Below are 22663 nucleotides of genomic sequence, written 5' to 3' on the forward strand. Positions count from 1 at the left end.
TTCACATTAAATAAGAAATCTGCATTAATTGAAATATAATATTTAAACACATTTTATGACCGGGCAACGCCGGGCGGCCTGCTAGTACACTATGTTTTGAATTGCAAAGAGAGTCTTACCTATCAAACTTCATATGTAAGTACGTGTATAAGGAAAAAGAAAATAACGCGGACAATTTACACTAACGTAAAATGTTCTACGTAAGCGTTTCTTTATTTTTAAAGTTGAGAATATTTCATTAAAACTATTGAATGATTGTAAGGCTTTGCAACATCTATTTAAAAGTAAGCATAGAAAGTCCATTTCGCTTATAAAGATTGTAAAAACTTAACTCATTCGCTCGAATGAGGACATATTTCAGGCGATTTTCTATATTTTTAGAAATTTTTACTGGCGGTGACTATTTTAAATAAGGATGCGCTAGACTTGCCAGAATACTTTAAAAAATGCATTTATATCGATTGGCTTAAGATAGCTAATCCTGTCATCCTGAAATGTCGTTTGAAGTACTTGAGATTTAGTATTTTTGTACACATCTTTTAAAAGATGAAAGGTTCTCTTCATCTGAAGATGCTGTCCATTGTTATTCGTATGGGATTCTAATGCATAAGCTATTTATATTAATAAATCTTACCATTTTTACCATTTGCTCTTTGTCTGGAAAGTTTTTGTCATTTTCCAGAATATTTTATTAGAATAGCAATGTACCGTGGATAGTGTTAGGATATCAATAATTTTAAATAACGTCTCGCATAACACAAGTATGATGACATATATTATGTTGGAATGCTGTTACGTCTAGTCTATCTGTGTATGATGATTGCAGCGTCTTGTCAGACGAGTGCCACTCCCTCAGACATTTAAAATCCATGAGCCCAAATGCCTGAGGGAGTATCTATACAAAGATGATGGTACTTTGTACGACAGCTAAGTCTCTCTCTCTCGGTTCAAAATGTTGAGATCCAGCAACAAGCAAGAGAAAGATAGCCAGCATCAAATTAAACTGCAGACCAGCTAAATGCGGGTAGTGGTCTTCCACTTTGTTTTTTAAATCAGAGATTTGCTTCTCCTAGAAAGGTTGCCTTCAACACGGCTTACGGGAGCCCTCTCCACCTCAATACACATACACACACACACAAATATACACGGTTCTAGTTGGCCGTTGACCCAGAAAAAGAGTTCATATCTGTGTATACATACATACATACATACATACATACAGACACACACACACACACATATATATATATATATATATAAAGTGAGAATATGTATGTGTGTAAGGACACTTCTCAATCTATATACACAAATATTTTTTTATTTGAAGACTTGAAATTTTATATAGAGAGCTTTCAGAGATGTGGCAACTTTTTAATTCGTTTTCGTCTGGAAGAATAGGCTGCTAAAAATTTAAAATTAGAGTCATCTGATTTTTTATCATTTTTTAAACTATTTTATAATCGTGCCATGACTTACTTGACTTGCTCTCTTTAGCATTTGGTTTTGATGTCAGCTCGAATATTATTTTTTACTTACTATTCAGAAAAAAAGCAATACTCGCATGCATATGTCTCCGTTTCCTCCTGTTTTTTTAACATCATTTTTGTAAGTAATTTAACGTTACGTATAATCTCTACGATTTTTCTGTTCATAATATATAAGATATCTGCACTAATTAAAATATAACATTTATGCATATCTAGAAATGTGAGAATGTGTATGAGAACAATTCTCAACCTTTATACGATTTTTTTATCTACATACTTAAACTTTAGTATATACAGTACTCAGACGTGGGAGACATTTTATAATCAGTTTTCATCCGAAAAGAAAGGGCTGTAAAGGAGGTGAAACTTGAAAAATTGTGCTTGGCAGTCATTGGATTTTTATATGTGTGTCGTTTCACTATTGCGCATGCGCAGTCGTGAAACATAATACATTATTTATGCTAAAAATATGTAAGTTTTAAAACGCTTTGTAAATGCATGTCATGCTGGTTTAATGGTAATCGTACTTCACTCACTGTCTTCAGGTTTAGGTTTCGATCTCAGCTCGAGTATTTCTTTTTACTTACAAGATGTGAACTGATCAGAAAAACATATTAGTCACATGCACACGTCTCAATTTCTGTATTAATCAAAATATAATATTTATGCGTATTTTACCCCAGAAGAAAACCGCTAGTAGGCTATAAAAATAATTAATATTTTAATCAACAAGGAATTATTTCTACCTTTTTAATTGCAACATTTTATTTAAAAAAAAAACAGCATTCGACAGTTCTCTTATTCACATGACTTAAAAATGATGACAGATAATAAGCATTCAACACAATACGTGTCTAGGGATGTATAGAAATGTACTATAAATATATCTTAGTGAGGAAAAATATATATAATGTACTATGAATATATCTTAGATTTAATGATCTAGTACATAAAAAATATATTTAAAATGTAAAAGAGTCAACACAAAACACCTAAAAACATAATTGACCGTTAGGCTATTTTCACCGATGTCTAGTGTAGCCATGGTTGGATTAACCATTAAGCAAGATCAGAAGAAAGGGCATCACAGAAATTTTTGTAGCCGAATTTTCAATGATGTTTAATTAAATAATTCGAGTTGATCAGATGACCCAGACTTCAATATTGGTCCGGTTGAAATATTTGTTAAAACTTTTTTTTCCCTCAAGAATCATCTTAAAACTTTTCTAGAAATTTTATAGGTATAAGAACTATTTAAAAAATTGTAAATTGAATATAACTTGGCCATGAATTAGTAATGAATATCGATTAATAATATCTTGTCTGGTTTTTGTTTTTATATTTTGAAGAACACACAGAAAACCAATATCTTAAGTGCTCCGGGCCTCTTAAATGCATAATCTTGCCTAGAGTGGTTGGTTCAACTTATTTAATATATTTGCTCCACTTACTGTTCCTCCTAAATATGTTATTCATAGTGTTTAGTAGTAATTATGAAGTACTACTTCTAAGTTTTTTTTACCCGGATCCAATAATAATTATAATCAATAATAATGATTATAAAGACTATAACCATTGGCTAAAGATATAAAAATATACAGTATAATATTATATTTAGTAGTTAATCAGATGTTGAGTGCTCAGATTGTATTCATTTACATTTACGTAATTTTACAACAGTCATTAAAAAACCTACATCTTTTTTGAAGAGCTACGAGAACAGAAGTCAGACGATAACTGCAGGCTACCTTTTCTACCCCAGAAATTATTTTTCCACATAGTAATCACAATTCTCAAACCACTTTTGTCAGCGATGTACAATAGCAGTTCCTAGGCGTTGGAGCCACGCTTTATCATACAATGGCTATTCCTAAACTAAAACTTTTTTTTAAATAAAAAGTAGAAGACCCATGAGGATAGAAGCGAGATCATTAAAACAAGCCACATTTTTTGATGCACAATGTATCACAATTCTTGTTTTGAAATTCTAAATTTAATCCTTCCAAGACAGTTCCATTATTGACGTTGCGGCCGATGTATCATCCAATCTTCCCGTATACTCCTGAATGTACACGGAATTTCTTGCCTTCCGTTCTGATTCCCGAGTTCGAAAGACAGATTCCTGAGTCCGACAAAGATACCCGTAAAAATGTCGGAGGTTTCATCGGACGAAAAATTGCGAAAATATCTCTCAAGATGAAAATAAAAGCCTGAATAATCCAACCCATACATATATAATTATATCTTCATATTTTCGTTCGTAAGAATTCGTATTTAGAAAAAAACGTGGAAATAGAAAACTGTTATTGTTTATTCATTTTTCGTGCATGAAGACCGTATTTATTAATCATTCTAAATTATTCCTATCGGATAATAGCCTCAACAGACACAAAATTTACATCTCATTATTCCGTAAGATGAATCTGTCAGCTTTTTTATATGAACGAGAAACACTGTCAGTCATGCTCTAAAACAACCGTTAGTTTATAGTCATACATATTGTTGCATTTAATTCGTATAATGTTGAATTTTAAATCTAGTCTAGCTCATTTGGCCACTGACTATTGACTGATAGGAGGCAGTTTCTCACAACATTTTCTCACATACATAACATTGCGAGAAATGGCAGGAAAACTACACATCCACTAAGCAACCCATAATCGTCGAAACATCGTTACTATCAGTTTTTAAGCGCACCTGTAAAATTGAAGGGCATATAAAACTTGTTAAAAAATGAATATCTAATCACTTTTACTTAATTATTTTTACTCGATTATTGAACTGTTTTAGTCGAATTGCGATTATCTCAACATTAAAGACTAATTAAATAATTACATTAGTTATCCGTAAACCTCATAAATAATTATCATCTAATTATATCTCGTTAAATATTTAGGATGTATTACTGCTTATTACGTAGTTAATCAAAATCCTTTCGTTGATTACAATCTGTGTAGAATCTGGTGTCATTTTTATGCGGTGAATTAGATAATTAGAAGGAAAGCAGTGGGTTTTACCGACGAAATATATTTCTTTAATTCATCAATCAATAATTAACGAGTATAAGTCCTGTCCAACTCATCTTTATTATAGAATACTTGTCAGTTACATAAAAACAAGATGTAGCCGTGACCCGTTGAGTCACAATTCCTATCATTTTTAATTTATTAAAAAATCCATAAATTATGGCGTATCAGTTAAGACATTTTCCACGTAGAATTAAACATTAGACCCCCACATTATTGCAATTATTATTATTATTATTATTATTATTATTATTATTATTATTATTATTATTATATTAGTACTAATAGTTGTAATAAAAGTATAAGGGGAATATTCGTAGTATATACTAATAAATTAGTAATTATTATTACTACCGATATTAGTGTTACTATTATCATTGTAGATTTTATTTCTATTGTTGTTGGTGGTGGTAATGGTAATGGTGGTGGTGATGGGGGGAAATATCGGGAGGGGATCTTTAACCTTGGTGGGGAACCCTTCTAAAGATGATGTCTCGATAAAACTATCGGTGCTGGTGTAACCTTAAATTCACTAACCCCATTTATGGGAGAATATCAAATCAAAATATTGACAATAACGACGTAAATCAGGCTGGCACATCTTGCGATGGTCTCACGTCCGGTAAGTGTCCAACTGGTCAACAGGGTGGATCATGCCGTCATCATACTTTTCGAAATTCTGAGGGCGTGTCTGAATATAGGCGGAGTGAGAATTGCCAGAGAGGGTCCCAACACACGAAGGGAGTTGAAACAGGAAATGTAAAAAAAAACATGGACCGATGAGGAAAGAAGAGTACTGTGGTAATGCTTTGTGAGAAGTGAAAGTACCAAATCTGGTGGATATATCCGAAAAGTGAGAATGGGAATCGAGAGGAGGAGGAGGAGGAGGAGGAGGAGCTAGAAGTGTCGCGAGTTTGATATCCCAGTTAAAAACAAAAATTAAAAATAACAACCTACTTTCAGTGATTGCAAGAGAATAGATTGAAAAAATTGTTAGGAATGGAATGAATAACGAAAGTAAACTTGATGACACTAGCTCTGATGAAAACACTGAGAGAGAAATGTAAGAAGTGATGGGAGTCGGGCAACTAAGAAGGACTTGGTAAAGGGAAGTAATGAGAACGAGTTTGAAGGATATAAGTCAGATGAGATCATTGAATCTGAGACAATGGAACCAGTGGAAGGAGCAGATCTATGGAGAAGTGGTGATGAAGTTCGAACTTTGACTTTTGTAGAAAAAGAAGTACTTCAGAAGTTAAGAGATGTTATTCTAAGAGACAGGATAATAAATATTCCAAGCATGCAGAGTAGTGACATGCGGAAGGTGAAAAACGAGATAAAATAGTTTAAGGGGTAGTTCACAGCATATCGATTGCGAAACTTAACAGGCTTCTGTATGCAACGTCATACGTTATTGTGAATAGTCTTGGCTTAATACAGGAGAAAAAGACAGAAATGAAGAATAGAAGGTCATACTGGCAGAGGCGGCTTGAAGAAAGCATTAAACAGTGGCGGAAAGACATTGGTAGAATTTACGAAATAAGAACACAAGAACAGAAAGCCAACGACAGCTTGAAAAGAGGTATAGATGACTAGAAAAGGGAAGACATTGGTAGAATTTACGAAAAGAGCGTTTTAACAATGTTGAAAGAGAAGATCCACACTGGTGGTATGAAAATTCGGAATTTGTTGGAAAAGTGTTGCGTTTCGGCAGAACAACCTTTTCCGGAACAATCAGTCTCAGCTGTATAAAGAATTAAATTGTAGTAAACAGGCGGGAAATAACAACACCCAAAATATAGATGATGCCAGGAAGTTCTGGTGTGGGATTTAGTCTGTCGAAGGACGATATAATAAGAAGGCTAGCTGGTTGGGAGAGGTCAAAGAAAGGCTATCAGGAATGCAGCAGATGAAGAACGTTGAGATAACGATTGAGGACGTGAAGGCTGGCATACGAAGGATGACAAACTAGAAGGCACTAGTCCAGATGTAGTGATGCGCTTCTGGTTTAATCAGTTCGAATGCTTTTATCCATGCAATGAACCGTTGAGTCTGCAGATGTATCTGATTTGTTTGTAAAGGGAAGAACATCACTGATTAGGAAAGATTTTGCAAAAGAAAACAAATGCCAATAATTATAGACCAATTACATGTTTACCATTAATATGGAAACTGTTAACTGGAATCTTTGCAGAAAAAAATTGGAGCCATCTTGTGTGTTTTACCTGATGAACAGAAAGTGTGTAGGAAAGCCTCGAGAGATACTAAGGAGCAGTAATACAGGATGCAATAAAGAAGAAAAGGAATCTGACTGTAACATGGATCGATTACAGAAAGGCATATGACATGATTCCTCATTCATGGATACGTGAAACAATATGGATGATGATCAAGGTTGCTGAGAATTTGGGAGGGCTTTTGGAGACAACTATGGCTTACTGGAAAACGGTGCTAACAGCAAAAGAGAGGTGATGAGGCAGGTTGGCATTAAACGTGGAATATTCCAAGGAGATTCGTTATCTCCACTTCTTTTTGTAATGATAATGATGACATTGAGCATCTTCTTGAAGAGAGAAAAACTGGGATAGAACTTTGTATCTGATGACAGACGTCTCAACCATCTACTATTTATGGATGATTTGAAAATATTCGGTAAAAATGAAAAGGAAATGGAAAGACTGGTAGAACTTGTGGGGACATATTCAGAAGACATTGTGGTGGAGTTTGGGATAAATAAAAATGCGGTGCGGGTGATGAAAAGAGGGGTAAAGTTTCATTTAAATGGAATAGTGCTGTCGAATGGAGAAATCATGAAATATATAGACGATACAGGGTATAAGTATTTGGTGGTGTTGGAGGGTGTAGGCATCATGAACAGAGAAATGAAGGAGAAGGTCAGGAAGGAGTATCTTAGAAGAGTTAAACTAATTGCAAGGTCGAAACTATATGAAGGAGATCTAATGAAATCAGTGAATACATGGACAGTCACTGTTTTGAGATACAGTGCGAGAATTTTAGTCAAAGAGTTTCATGCATAGATATCAAAACAAGAAACACTTTTAGCAATGTTTGGTATATTTCACATTCGAAGTAGCGTATCAAAAGAGGAAAAACGGTAGGATAGGATTGAATAGTGTAAAAGATTGTGTTATACACGAGGAAATGTCGTTGAAGGAGCATGTGGTTAGAAGTGAAGAGTGGATGCTTATGGTTGTGGCCAAGGAAGTGTAGGTATGTGAGACCAAGGCTGATTATGTGAAACCTATGGATAGAAAAAGACAGAGTAACTGGCTAGGAAGAAAATGCATGGGGGGTTCTTCTAGGATATAGTAGAAGTGGCTGATGAAAGATCATGGCAATGGCTTAGAGCTGGGTATCTGGCTAAGAGTACTGAAGCTTTGGTTTGTGAAATAAAAGAGCAGGAAATTGCTGCAGAATGCCGGATTTATGGTAAGACCTCAGAGTCAATTGCTCACCTTGCAGCAGGGTGTAGAGGACTGGCTCAGAGAGAGTACCGCAAAAGACCAGCTATATTGGGAGGTGTGTAATAAGGTTGAGATGAAGTGTGCTGGAAAACGGTTTGAGGAGGTGCTTGATCAAGTGAGAACAAGTGAGGATGGCAAGGTAAAGGTATGGTGGGACAAGAGTGTTATAACGACCAAGCAATTTGAAAATAATCGCCGGATTTGGTCGTTATTGACAAAGTCTAAAAAAATAGCAGATTGTAGAAATTTCTGTACCATGAAACAGGAATGTGAGAGAAAAACAACGAGAACTGGAACAATTATGCTCCATTGGCTTTGGGGATAAGGCGTATGTGAAAATACAAATAATATGAGAGAGAAAAAGGAGGAGAATTGGAACAATTATGCTCCATTAGTCGTAGTTGGTACACTAGGAGTATATCAATTCGTTTTGAAAAATCTACAAATCTCCGATGTGGCCTTTGCTATTATAGGTACCACCAACATCCTTAGAACCCCCCTTTGTCTTTAAGCTCCTAGTTTGGAGCCGGGATTGAGGGAAATTCTCTGGAAATTAATCCCATTCCTTTCAAGAGTGACGTTGATAAACTAAATTAGAATTGTTATATAGTAGTACTAATACTTGTAATAAAAGTAGAAAGAGTAGTATTCGAAGTATATACTGATAAATAGTTTTTATAGACGTTATGATCAGAAATTATTCACTTACAATAATAGGCTGTGCTTCCTAGAGTCTAATTAAAAATACTCTCCTCAGATTTGTGTCATTATAAATACCACCAGGAACACTAATATTATTGACTACCTAGGATTAACTATACAGGCAATCATAAAAGATTTTCGCTTTGAAAACCTGTGGTGTTCTTTGGAGTCCGAATAACAACAACCAGTACCATATTTTTGGTACTATATTAATCTTTCGCACATACGTTGTCGTTATTGCAACCGCCACTTTCCGTTGATTTATGGTTGGCAGCGATTACTGGCCTTCACTGGGATTTGGATCTCAGTAATCTCCCTGCCCCCAGTAACAATCCACTTCGCACTCATCCAGCAGATATCAGGTTAGTGGTTTTTCCATCTTCCTCCGCACATTTTTGGTATGGACACTTTTATTGATATTACACACATGACACTCTATTCCACTTCGCAGTAATCTTCTCCTGCTGTAATGTTGTGCCGTTTTAACGACTATTGGGAGATTCCATGGAAGTCCTCTTGTGTGAGCATGTCAATGATACACGGCAACGCCTCTTTGATCTTTTCAATTTTCTCATAACGTCAGCCTCTCAATTTTTCTCGAGCTTATGGGAAAAACACAAAAGTCACAGAAGGTAAGGTTTGGACCATACGAAAGGTGAAGAACTGTATTGATTCTCATCTTGATCAAATAGTCTGTGGCAGAAATTGAGCTGTGGACTGGTGCATTCATGCATACCTCTTCCGCATCTTCAGTTCCTAACGAATTATTGTGTGTACAGTTACCATACTGATATCAAACTGTGCACTTATAGTCTGTATAGGCACACGGCATTCCTTACTCATTAAATTCCTTATTTTGTTTATCAACTCTGGCGTTCTGAATTCCTTACTCCTCCAACATATCTCATTATTCCTCACAGACTTCCTGCAGTTATTGAATCTCTTATACCTTTAAAAAACATGCTTGATTCATAAAAAATGGTTCCAAAGAAGTCTGAAACATTTCAGATGTTTGTGTCATTTTTTCAAAGTTTAAAATATAATTTTATTGCGTATCGCTCTTCTAAAATGCCCTCATGTTCAGATTGTATTTTTGAAATTAACCGCTATGCAAATCATACTTTAGTCATTCCAATACATATTACGATAGCTCCAAACATTCGATTTTCCGATTCTCGAATCTGAGTCCCATCCATCGTCCCATCACTAATGTTAATATAATTGAATAAGTGACGCTTCTTCTTGTAGACTGGAAGTAAGTGTTCCTAATGATCCTGACGTAAAGAAGACACAAGGAAGGAAGATAAATATCAATTAAGATAAAAATGAAATGTAATTGTAATAAGTCCCCAGACGTACCTCTCCATCGTACAATATATCGATACACTAAGGCTGACTGGGATAGCTTCCGTACATTTATATCTGATCTACCTCTGCATTCCATGTTTAAAAAGGATGTGTCCTCTATAGTATTAGACCTGGCGGAATGGTTAATTGTAGGTATTGACCGTTTCATACCCTCTAAAACGTTTCAGCAAAAACCTAACAGCTAGCCATGGTTCTCTCCAGAATGTGCTGCTGCCATTGCGCACAGAAATCACTTTTTCCATTGCTTCAAACGCAATAGATGTATGGAAACTAAAGCCGCTTTCAGGACTGCCAGCAACCATTGTAAGAAAGTAATAAAGAACGCAAGAGAGTCGTATGCTCAATCTGTTAAGACCAAAGTAACTGAGCAGCGGCTTGGTTCCCACCAGTTTTGGCAAATAGCAAACAGAATCCTGAACAGAAGCGTGTGCTCCATCCCAACTATTATCAATGGACCTGAGGAAATCTCGTCAGCATCAGACAAAGCCAAACTCTTTGTCAAGAACTTTGCAGCCAATTCTACCCTTTGCGACCAAGGCCGCCAACCCCCAATATTTCCTCCTGTATCAGAAAACACGCTATGTGATATACGTATATCTGTACGTGATGTTGCCAAGCTAATCAAAAACCTTGATTCCAGTAAAGCAACTGGCCCTGACGGTATTCCAATTATAGTACTCAAATAACTTCAACCTGAACTAGCGCCCATACTTACAAAACTGTTTAAACGTTGTCTTAAGGAGAATAGTTTCCCATCTCCCTGGAAAATTTCATCAGTATGCCCTGTATTAAAGAATTCAGGTGATCGCTCATCCCCCTCTCAGTACAGGCCAATAAGTCTCCTGTGCGTCATGAGTAAGTTGCTAGAATCTGTGTTAAATACAGAAATAATAAACCATCTTATCAAAAATAACCTTCTTAGTGACACTCAATATGGTTTCCGTTCTGCTAGATCTACAGCAGATGTGCTTACAGTTATATCGCATAGGATTAGCAAATCTCTCGATGTGGCAATCTTTCTAGGGCAATTGTTCTTGACATATCTAAAGCCTTTGGTAGGGTATGTCATAAAGGTTTACTTCATAAGATCGCTAGCTATGGTATAGCTGGAAAAGTCTTCTCAATTATTAAATCATTTCTTTCTGATAGGTTCATAAGAGTAGTAGCTGAGGGGCAAAAATCAGAAGCTCACAGTATTAATGCCGGTGTCCCTCAGGGGTTCATCCTGGGGCCAAGTCTTTTCCTGATCTACATTAATGATCTTCAAAATCACATCCTTACATCATTGGTAGACATTTATGCTGACGACACTACCATTTATGGTAGCACATCTAAGACAGTAACCGACCAAGTTTTCTCCAATTCTCTCTCCTCTGATCTTCAGCACGTAGTACAATGGGGAAAGGAGTGGCTGGTTACTTTTAATGCATCTAAAACCAAACTTCTCTCTTTACATCATCAACATTCTGATCCCCATCTTGCATCAATTGAAATTAATGGCTCTCGTCTTCAGGAGGCCTCAAGTTTTGACAATCTTCTGGGCTTGACCATTACTCCTGATCTTAAATGGAATACGTACATCAAATCTGTTGCCAAGGCCGCTGGAAAAATGGTGGGATCTTTCTATCGATCCGGTAAATATCTCACTGCTGATGCTATTCTCTATCTATATAAGAGCCAGGTACGTCCAAGGATGGAATACTGCTGCCACATCTGGGAAGGAGCTGCTAGAAAGGACTTGTCCTGCCTTGATAGAGTTCAAAATAGACTTCGTAGCCTCGTAGGAGATGTCATTTTCTCCTCCTTGCAACCTCTATCTCACAGAAGAGATGTTGCGAGTTTGTCTCTGATGTATCTTTATTTTCATAGAAAGTGTTCGACTGAGCTTCAATCTATGATCCCCCCTCGCCAAACTTTCATAAGAAACACTCGTCTAGCTGTAAACACTATCAATAATTCCCCCCCCACTCTTTATCTGTGCTTCTTTCTTAGAACTGCACGCCTGTGGAATTGTCTTCCGTTTTCTTGCTTTCCGGCTCACTACAATATGGTTGTGTTCAAGTCTAACGTAAATAAGTTCTTGATGAGCCGTTCCATACAAGTTATCAAATTTACCAAATTTTCATTACTAATGATTACTATATTGTCCAATTTCTACTGTACACTCTTTAACCCTTATCCTTGAGTGGCCTCTTGGCCTTGATAATGTGGTGATGCCCATGTAAAAAAAAAAAATACCAACGTATGTACGGAATTAAAACTGACTGGTATATTAGTAAATCTCAATCATTTCAATTAAATATCAGGTTCGTTAATGATAATATCCATAAATACCTGGAGAATACACCGCTCAAACCAATGCAGGTGAGATCGCCGACAAATTTATACTTGAACTGTGAGATCAATTCATTGTCAAATCTCTAAATTATGAGTATTTCACCAAGGTATCCCATACTACTATTAATTTGAAAACTAAGCTTACTACTGTACTTCGATATAAAATTATTCTTAGCAAATGTAGGAGATTTCATAGAAAATGTTTATGCATTCCATTAAAACATCCATGGATAACATTTCTACGTAATTAATTTTTATGAAGGCTGTGAGTTTCTAAAAAAAGACTCACCCACAATGTCTAACAGACATAAAAAATACTGTCATAGTAAAAACGATAGTATCCATAGAAACGAGAAAAATAAGATTCATTCGAATATTTGCTTGTTAGTATAACAGTGTTACGTGTTCGCACAGCTATGCAGACGGAACCTGGGGCAATCATGTTCAAGTAGTACGAAAAGACATGTAAACAATCTGAATATTTTTGCTAATGAAATAAATCCAAAACGAAAGACGGGTGAATAATGTGAGGAAAATAATTACAAGCATAAGATTTTATAACTGTATGTGTCTTACCTGATCTCTACTGATGTAAACAGGTTTGTTGAAGACAATCCACGTGACTGTTTCGTAACAACCGGGTTGCGTAAATGACCCCTCATACGTGATGTACTGCTCTGTTAATGGAATTAAGCTTCCCAAGTAGAAATTTCGAACTCGAGCTTCGTCTCCTGAAAAAAAACAAAAAAAAAACATGATCCATTAAAAACATTTTGTACACGAGCATTTAAAAAATTAAAAGTATTCATTTATCTATCTATCTATCTATCTATCTATCTATCTATCTATCTATCTATCTCTCTCTCTCTCTCTATATATATATATATACATACATATATATACGTACATATATACATATATATCCATATATATACATACATATATATACATATATATATATATATATATATATATATATATATATATATAAGTGAACGTGTCTGTCTGTCTGTCTGTGTACATTTCCCTACGCAATAACTCTGTCAATTTTTAGTCTATAGACTCGAAATTTGAAATACCGGGTACTGAGATGTGGGAAAATCGATGTGACGGGTGCCAGCCAGAAATTTGGCTGTTAAGGGGTCAAATTTCAAGGATTTGACCTTTAAGAACTCTACCAAACTCCTCCGACAATTTTGTGGTATAGACACTTGAAATTTTAGATATAGGTTCCTTGAACCTCATCTAACTTAATAAAGTGATTTGAGCCCGAAACAATAAATTTTAAGGGGTCATAATAGGGGTCAAAGTTTTAAAAAATTAACCATTTTTTTTGTTTTTTTTGCACCTCCAAACACCTGAGCAACGCCGGGCACCCCTGCTAGTATATATATATATATATATATATATATATATATATATATATATATATATATATATATATACGAGCAAACAGTTAATAAAACATGTTAAAAAACACTGAAAAATAGTTAAAAACATATCTAATCTGAAAAGGAAACACTTGATAAGTGGATAGTCCTTAATCCGCGGAGTTTCGAAGAAATACTTTCCTTCTCATCAGAGAGTAGGAATTAGCAAAATGCAGGATCGGATTTTGCATGCAAAAGTATTTGATGAAACAACAAGTAAGTCAAATATCGTACTCGATAACAAAAAAAGTGAAGCAGAGGGAATATGGTGAAGAAAAAGTGATTACACGTGAATGGATAGTCTGGTGGAAGATAAATAATCCAGTGACGGTATATATATATATATATATATATATATATATATATATATATATATATATATATACTACGAATTCTTTCAAAAGTAACGCACCCTTTTTTCATTCAAAAAAGAACTACGAAGACAGGAGTGGTACCATTAAAACGTGTGCGCTTTTATGTTCAAGAATATATTTTCCTCATACAATTCTCAATGCATTTTTGCCAGCTTTGTCACTCACATCTCTGCCGCCAGTGTGAAATTGATGAACAAATCTCCTAACATCATTTATTTTGACCACGTTCTTGACACATTATATATATATGTATATATATACATATATACATATATATACATTTATATATATATATATATATATATATATAAATATGTGTTGAATGCGAATGAGTAAATATGTGAATGCATTTACATATTTGTATAAAAAGTGTATCGTTTACATTCCTAGATCTTAATTTGGCTTTGAAAGTCCGGTCGCATGACTTTACCTCATTATTTTTATTTTCAGCCTCTATTTAATTGTTTCCCGTCCGTTCTACTTTTTTAACATGGATACAAAAAAAAACAAAAAACTCTGTCTTCCTTCTTTAACAGATATAATAAAGTTTTGTAACCCTTAAAAAATAACGAAATAAAAAAAGATCTATAACAAATTTCTCTATACAGAATCAATGTCAGTCGCAGTATCTAATTAATCACTCCAGGCATTACCTTTTTCCTAAAATTGTCTGCTGTTTGGTTATGGTCAAGAATTTGAGAGACTTTTACCCGAAAATCCGACGGATTTTATAGTTATTGTTGCAAATGTCTTCAGTTCATTCTTTTTTTTAATAGAGTTGTACACTGACCTTGTGTCGTACTTAACTTTTTAAAGGCAGATAAACAAATACATAACAATGCTTTAATAATACCCGTAAAAAAGCCGAGTGTGTGGCGGCTTTTAGTAAGTGCTTGATAGAAATGTCATATTAAAATTCAAAGGTGTCAAATAATATTGCCAGAAAAGTTTATGGAATGTCATAGACTATAAAGGTTGTATGCGCAGTCACGCTTTGGAAACAAAACAAAAACAAACAAAATCAAAAAATAATAAATAAATAAATAAAACAGCAACAAAAACAAGAACAAAAGAACAATAAACAAAATGAAACACGCAATAAATTTGGTCCACCATCCCTTAAATTATGAGATCAGAGATGGACGAGAGAATTCAATTGTGGCATTGTGTTATAGCACAAAAGAGAGGACACTGAACATAATTCAAAAGAAGAGCGGAAAATTGTGTGTAATGGTTTCATAGCTTTTCCCTGATATTATACAGCAAATGAATGTAAAAAGGGAAAAATGATTTCTATTCATTAGGGTGTACATAAATATATATATACGTGTATATATATATATATATGTGTGTGTGTGTGTGTGTGTGTGTGTGTGCTTGTGTGTGTGCACTTCACGTGGGCGGTTATGCCCGGTTTTGTCCGAATTAGCCCGGTCGTAAGATACGCTTAAATATGATATTTTAATTAGTTCAGGTTTCGTATAAATTATTATAGAGTCGTGATTTCCAAATTAAAAAAAGAAGTAGTAATGTGTCACAGCTAGAATCAAAACCGAGGCATTCAACGCTCATGCCGTTAACACTGTACCAACGAGATACACGTACAAAACGATAAAAGATTAAAAATAAACTAATGTACAAAAGTTTAAACGATTTTTTCAATTTGGCCTCATTTTCAACTCTTTAATATCAGTTATATCTGTATAAATCCCCATAAAAGAACGGACCGTAAAAAATCAACCATTTGTGGCCCCAAGCGCCGCTCTGCAACCTTTATTTTCAGAGAAAAAAAATGTAAGTATGGAGATCTACAGGCAAACAAACAGACATAACAACAACAGACAAAGCGACAATAGACAGGGCGACAGCAGATATACGATTAGCCGTTTATATATACGATTACATATATATATATTATATTATGTATAGTGCATATATATATATATATATATATATATATATATATATATATATATATATATATATATATGAGTTAAAGTGTCTGTCTGTCTGTGTACATTTCCCTAAAAAAATTACTCTGTCAATTGCCAGTCTCCAGACTCGAAATTTGATATATAAGGTACTGAGCTTGGGGAAAACTTTGAGACTTTTACCAAACTCTTCCGCCAATTCTTGTTCAAAACACTTGAAATTTTAGATATAGGTTCCTTGAACATCGATCTAACTTAACAACTTGATTTGAGTCCAAAACAATAAATGTTAAGGGGTAAAAATAGGGGTCAAATTTAAAAAAAAATGACCTCTGCGATCTCTACCAACTTCCTCAGAAAAGTCTGGTCTTAAAATTTGAAATTTTACATAAAGGGTATTCAGAGATAGGACAAGCTTTTTAATCGGTTTGGGTCGAAAATTTAAGCAACCGATATATATATATATATATATATATATATATATATATATATATATATATATATATATATAAATCTATGTAAGTATGTTATCTGCCTAAAACTTTCGACAGAACCGACGGATTTTCACAATATCAGTATCGTTTTAAAGCTCGACGCTTCAGACGACAAATACCGAAAAATTGGCTGAAAACATTAATTTCTTCACATTCAACTGGACACTTCTCTACAGGGCGGGGTCGCTTTTTCGCCAATATTTTCGAAAGTCATCCCCATCTTTCGATCATCTAGTCTTAATTAAAATCTATATCACTTCCGGTTTGGCGGTAGTCGTAACAGCAAGGACATCATGTTTTTTTCACGTTCTTTTCCTTCTTCACGGTACGGGTTCAAGCCGGCCTTCTTACTACCACTTTTTTTGATGACCACACACCTCCAAACATCCAGCAACGCCGGGCTAGTATATATATATATATATATATATATATATATATATATATATATATATATATATATAGTAGTTCAAAAGAGAATCGCCAACCTGATAGGTCCTGAACTGTCATCTAGGCTTCAGCCTCTGTCCCATCGACGAGATGTTGTCTCCCTCTGCCTGTTCTACAAATAATTTAATGGTGAATGCTCTGATGAACTACAAATACTTGTACCTTCTCGACGTAACTATTCCCGACAAACCCGACAAGCAACTAATTCCCTCCCCTTTACAGTAAAGATCCCTAGGTGCAAGAAAGCCTTTTAATTCAATAGTTTCTTCCCCAGAACTGCAAGTCATTGGAACTCCCTTCCGGGATTCTGCTTTCCCAAATGTACTGATATGCAGAAGTTCAAGAGTAATGCGAACAAACACCTCTCTATTCATAATGCCTCCGCAAATTATATTCCTGATAGCCCCCTGCTTCAAAGTGGCACTGTGCCTTGTTTGGGGTGGAAATTGAATTAAAAAAAAAATGCGTAAATAGTCTATATACCAAATTTGAAGTTTGTAGATAAAAAATTACTTGCGTATATTAGTTGCGAATTGTCCACACTGTTATTGCGTTTCTGTTTACTTCTTAAATCAAGATGTTTGACGCTTTATCCAATCCGATTACCATAAACACAGGTTGGATCTGATTTAAATGTTTTTCCTCCAAATGTATACCATGCACACGTAATTATTTGACGATTGATACTACTAATAAAAAACATTGATTTCAGAATAATTAATAATATTAAGAAAATTCGAAGAAAAATCAGGTTAAAATAAGTTTTAAATATCCGAAAAAACAATTATATAACTGTCTGATATAATAATATGGACTTGATTAAAGATTCATAAAATTTATTATCTGAATAAACATCAACTATCTCATTCGTTACAGAAATATAAAATCTCATATCGCAAAATCAACAACTACATTAAATTAGAACTTTCACATACATAACATTCACTATATAGCGTCGAAATAATATAGAAAGTTATTAATGATGTTAAATAAACGCCACATCACATATATACAATATGTAAAGTTGAATTCTGCACCATGCGAAAAAATACTGATTAAGGCCATCATGTGCCCCTCCTATTTAGGTCCAAAAGACCCCAAAGCCTCAACATATTTAATTTTGAGTTCAGCATCATGCAAATCTGTTAAATAGACATACACAGAACTATTTGACCGTATATATTAAAATAGTTTCAAAAATTTACCCTAAATAAGTCCCTGGGGGACATTTAAGAGTTATTGCGAAGTCTAGACAAACACAATTATATAGAAAGCAGTTAGTAACAACTTTTCAGAAAGTTTTATAAAAATCGAAGGCATCATTTTTTTATTAGCACAAAAGTGTCAATTTAAGCCATGTTAACCCAAAAGGTACGCGAAGTTTTACCGGAAAATCCATTCTGTTACAATTTTACTCATTTCATGTTTAATGTTTTTGGAAAATTTCAAAAATTCCAAGGCGTAGTTATTACGAAAAATGCGAATGGACGAACGCACAAGGACGAATTTACATGTCCACTCGTCTTTTGTCAGGACCAAACAATCATGTAAGTATAGTGAAATATAATATATGAAAATTGCATCGAAAAAGAATTAACAATGTATGAAAATTATATATGAAAGCTAATGAACATAATAAATTTATTTCAGTTATTTTTCCAGCATTTTTTCATACGCATTTCAGCGGGGACATTGATATTCTTTGTACTTAGGTATTCACTATATCCTCAAGATGTATGTGTTTTACGTAGACCGAAACAATTGTATACAAAAAAAATTCTATTGGCAGAATTCATGGACATTTGTTCCTTGAATTTGCTGATGCTATATGACATTTAATAGAATAAGCCCACCACCTAGCTCTACTCTCGTATTGACACTGTTGAAGTTAATACTGAAACTTGATACAATGTGTGTGTGTATATATATATATATATATATATATATATATATATATATATTACTAAATTGTACGTAAATGTTTTGTTTATTTACACACATACACACACATATATATGTGTAATTAATAAGGTCGTTTGCGACTGATTATTTGGCTATATATATATATATATACATAAAACATACATATGCATGCATTTATGTATATATATAAATATATATACATATTTGTGTGTGTGTGTGTGTGTGTGTGTGTGTGTGTGGTTGGGAAATATAGATTCACAGCGAGGAGATAAATGAGCCCATATAGCAACAGAAACATGAATTGACACGAATACTCTAATACTGAGTAGTTGATTGAACACCTTTTGAACTGGCCCTGTATTCCGGCACCCTACCTTATGTACGCAGACAAAACTAGGTATTTTGCCAGCATTGAAGCTGATCGCAATAATACATTTCGTTTAATGAACTAACGGACCTATCAAACGGACAACGGAGCCATTGAGCAGACAACAAAAACTATTTCGTACAATGGGTGCTTTTAATCATTCCTTTGGTTTCACATTTTTTTTTTTAACATTTTGGTTTCTTTTTTGGTTCATGCCCTTTATAAAATTCCCTTTCTTCTATTTTATTTACCCTTTCTGTTTTTTTTATATTTCTTATTTCATATGAAAGTTTTATGCCTGCTTTCGTTTTTAATACCTTTATTGGCCTTTTCCCGCCGTTTTCCGCATCGCTATTATTGTCCTCATTTCGTAGATCAAGATCGATCGATACGATATTTAAGCTGTTTTTTTTTTCTTTAGACGTCATGAAAAAATATCGCCCAAACTTCCGCCCAACCTATGACCAATCAGAATAGTCAATCTGAACGCGGTTGATTAATTAAGGATGTGGGATAGGAGACCCTCGCGAAGCAGGGTGAGAAAATCGATAGTCACGTTGACGGTCAAGACATTTTCACAAGTGGATGTCCGGTGAAAAATTGATTGCTAAAGAAGGTGTAGAGACATAAGCAGATGATTAGGTATGTTTGCTTGAATATTGATTAGTTACGAAAACAAGTTTGTAAATTTAGTGAATACTACATTATTGGCATCATTTGACCGTATACGCATATACACACATACACACATACACACATACACGCGTATATGCACACATATGTATATATACGTACACATAAATAGCATACATACACACACACACACACACACATATATATATATATATATATATATACAAAAACACATTTGCACATGTACATATACACACACACGTGTGTGTATGTGCGCGTGCGCGTGTGTGTGTTCAAGGGGTAGGGTGTAAATGTTATAACAATGCGGTTTTGAAGATAAACACTTTGTTTCTGAGGTGAGCAAAATGACTAACGGTTCAATAAGTTTGAATTATAAGTGATATATTTACCAACTTAATGAATCGAACAAGAATGGGAAAGTGATATTTTCAATTATAATTTATCTTTAGGAGGAAAGAAAGAAATATTATATATACAATAACTCCGTGGAGGTGTTCCTATGTCGAAAGCCAAAAATAATAAATGGCACGTCATGTGAAAACATAGACAACGTTAGAAACGTGAAAATGGCTAGATCAATCACGTGTTTCTTGTGATGTTGGGATTCTCGAGACATTAAATTAATACTATATCACTTTAGTGATAACGTTTTCTATTATTAGTATTATTATATAATATTTACAATAATAATTCAAAATGGAGTTCAGTACTCATTGTTGATTTACACGTGTTTCATTGCCGAAAGATGTTATAAGAAGCCCACAGGCGAGAGTACCGTTTCGTACAACCAAGCATCCTGGATGGTTTAAATATTAATGCAGTTATAATGTAGTTATAAAATAACTTCCACATTTACAATGATATCGTGCCACGCAAACGGCAATAAACGAAGTCCACTCGAAAAGCAGAGGAAATACGTAATTTGCCCTCATTATAAAAAGATATTATACCATATCTCAAGCATGAAACATTTAATGCTACCATACTAGTCTTTATGTTGTCGGATTGATCTTCAACTGGTATAAAATTGTCGAGAAATTTAAAATATATTTCTGACATTAATTTTTACACAGGTTTGAACCATAAAATTGTCACTCCAAAGATAACAACTCCACAGCTTTATTTTACAACTTCTGTTGATAAAATCAATGCATGGTACTTTATTATATAGCAGAGCTGACATCAAGTTTGTGTTGTTGCCTTCATCCTCAATCACCGCCTCGATACGGGTCCTGAACTGGGAGTGTGCCTTTTACACAACCGCCGGCAGGAACTCGACAAATACTCAGCAGATGGTGGCGATCAGGCTGGTATTGGTGTTGTGTGAGGTCATGTTCGTGATGTTCTCTATGTGTGACCAAACTAAGTAGTCGAGCGGCTTCAAGTCGAGGGAAGAGGAGTCCAATGAGAGAAGTGTACACATTTGAAGCACTTTCTGAAGCCAAGGCTGGGCCCCTTCAGACTTGTGGACCAACGCCGTCCTGCTGCCACACTCACGATCTTTCACGATGCACCTGATTGCAATTCTTAATCACAGCAGGGTACACTTTTGTGTTAACTTTCAAGCAGACTTCGAGGATGTAAGGTGGCATCATGTGCTTTCACTTGAAACGACACTAAAAGCCCGAGCCGTGGGTCGTGCGATGCTATGAGCTGTTCTCTGAAACCTTGTACCGTCCAGATTTGCATCTTGATGGTGCTGTTGTCATGTTGAGGGTGACGGTGTCATGTTGAGGGTGCTGTTCCATTTATTTTTTCTTTTACATGGAGCTCACCACTTATCAAGATTCAATGGCCACTCGGGCATAAGGGTTATTGTGTGTACAGTAATTAATGGAATAGTGTAGCAATAGTATTGAAGAATTGATAAGGTGTCATTACTTAGGGAGGGCGGATCATCAGGAATGTGTTTGTGTTGAAGTCAGGAGCGAAACACAAGCGGAACAGAGTTCCACAGGCGTGCAGTTCCAAGAAAGAAGCTTTGTTTGTGTAATCTACGTTTTGAGGTTGCTGTTGCATTTTGAGGGTGCTGTGGTCATGTCATAAATTAGATCGAACGAAAGCATGAGTTGTACAGTAGTGTAACTTTCAGACCTGATAGAAGGCTCCGATTGCCAAGCAGAAATTGACAGTTTATACACTTCAAAATGTCTTCTTATATGTATTTTTAAGCCTGTCTATTCCTCACGATTTGCATAGTATGCGTGTGTGTGTGTGAATATGCATATGTATATGTATGTGTGTGTTTGTGTGTGTGATTCTCTGTTTTCCTCAGTGTGTGAGTGTTTGTATGTGTGTGTGCGTGTGCCTGTGCCTGTGTGTGGATGCGTGTGTGTGCGTGCTTTTGTGTTTGTGCGTGTATGTGTTTTTATGTGCGTATGTGTGTTTTTGTGGGTGTGACTCTCTGTTGGCGTGAGTTTGTGTGTGTTTGCATGTGTGTGTGTGCGTGTACCTGTGCCCGTGTGTATGGGCGCGTGTGTGTGCGTGCGTTTGTATGTCGTCCATGTGTGTGTGCGATGCAAATGAATCTAATACTGTTGGCAACAAGACACAGTCTCGGCAACGCAGGACTGGAAAGATACAGATAGTCACACATATTTTGGTTAAGTTCAGAAGACTACTCTGTTGAAGCACAGCC

At 35.0% G+C, this 22663-nt stretch overlaps 1 protein-coding gene across 1 annotated transcript in view; it reads right to left on the reverse strand.

The window, feature by feature from the left end:
* The window catches only part of LOC145283519 (carbonic anhydrase-related protein 10-like), a 1064961-nt gene that overhangs the window by 235017 nt on the left and 807281 nt on the right, over positions 1–22663 (reverse strand). The window contains exon 5 of the mRNA XM_080132363.1: positions 12982–13136. Within this exon, the coding sequence (XP_079988489.1) occupies positions 12982–13136 (155 nt within the window). The remainder of the gene's footprint in view (positions 1–12981; positions 13137–22663) is intronic.

The sequence above is a fragment of the Euprymna scolopes genome, chromosome 8 (assembly GCF_053919585.1).
Source record: "Euprymna scolopes isolate OS-2025 chromosome 8, ASM5391958v1, whole genome shotgun sequence".
NCBI classification, from domain to species: Eukaryota; Metazoa; Mollusca; class Cephalopoda; order Sepiida; family Sepiolidae; genus Euprymna; species Euprymna scolopes.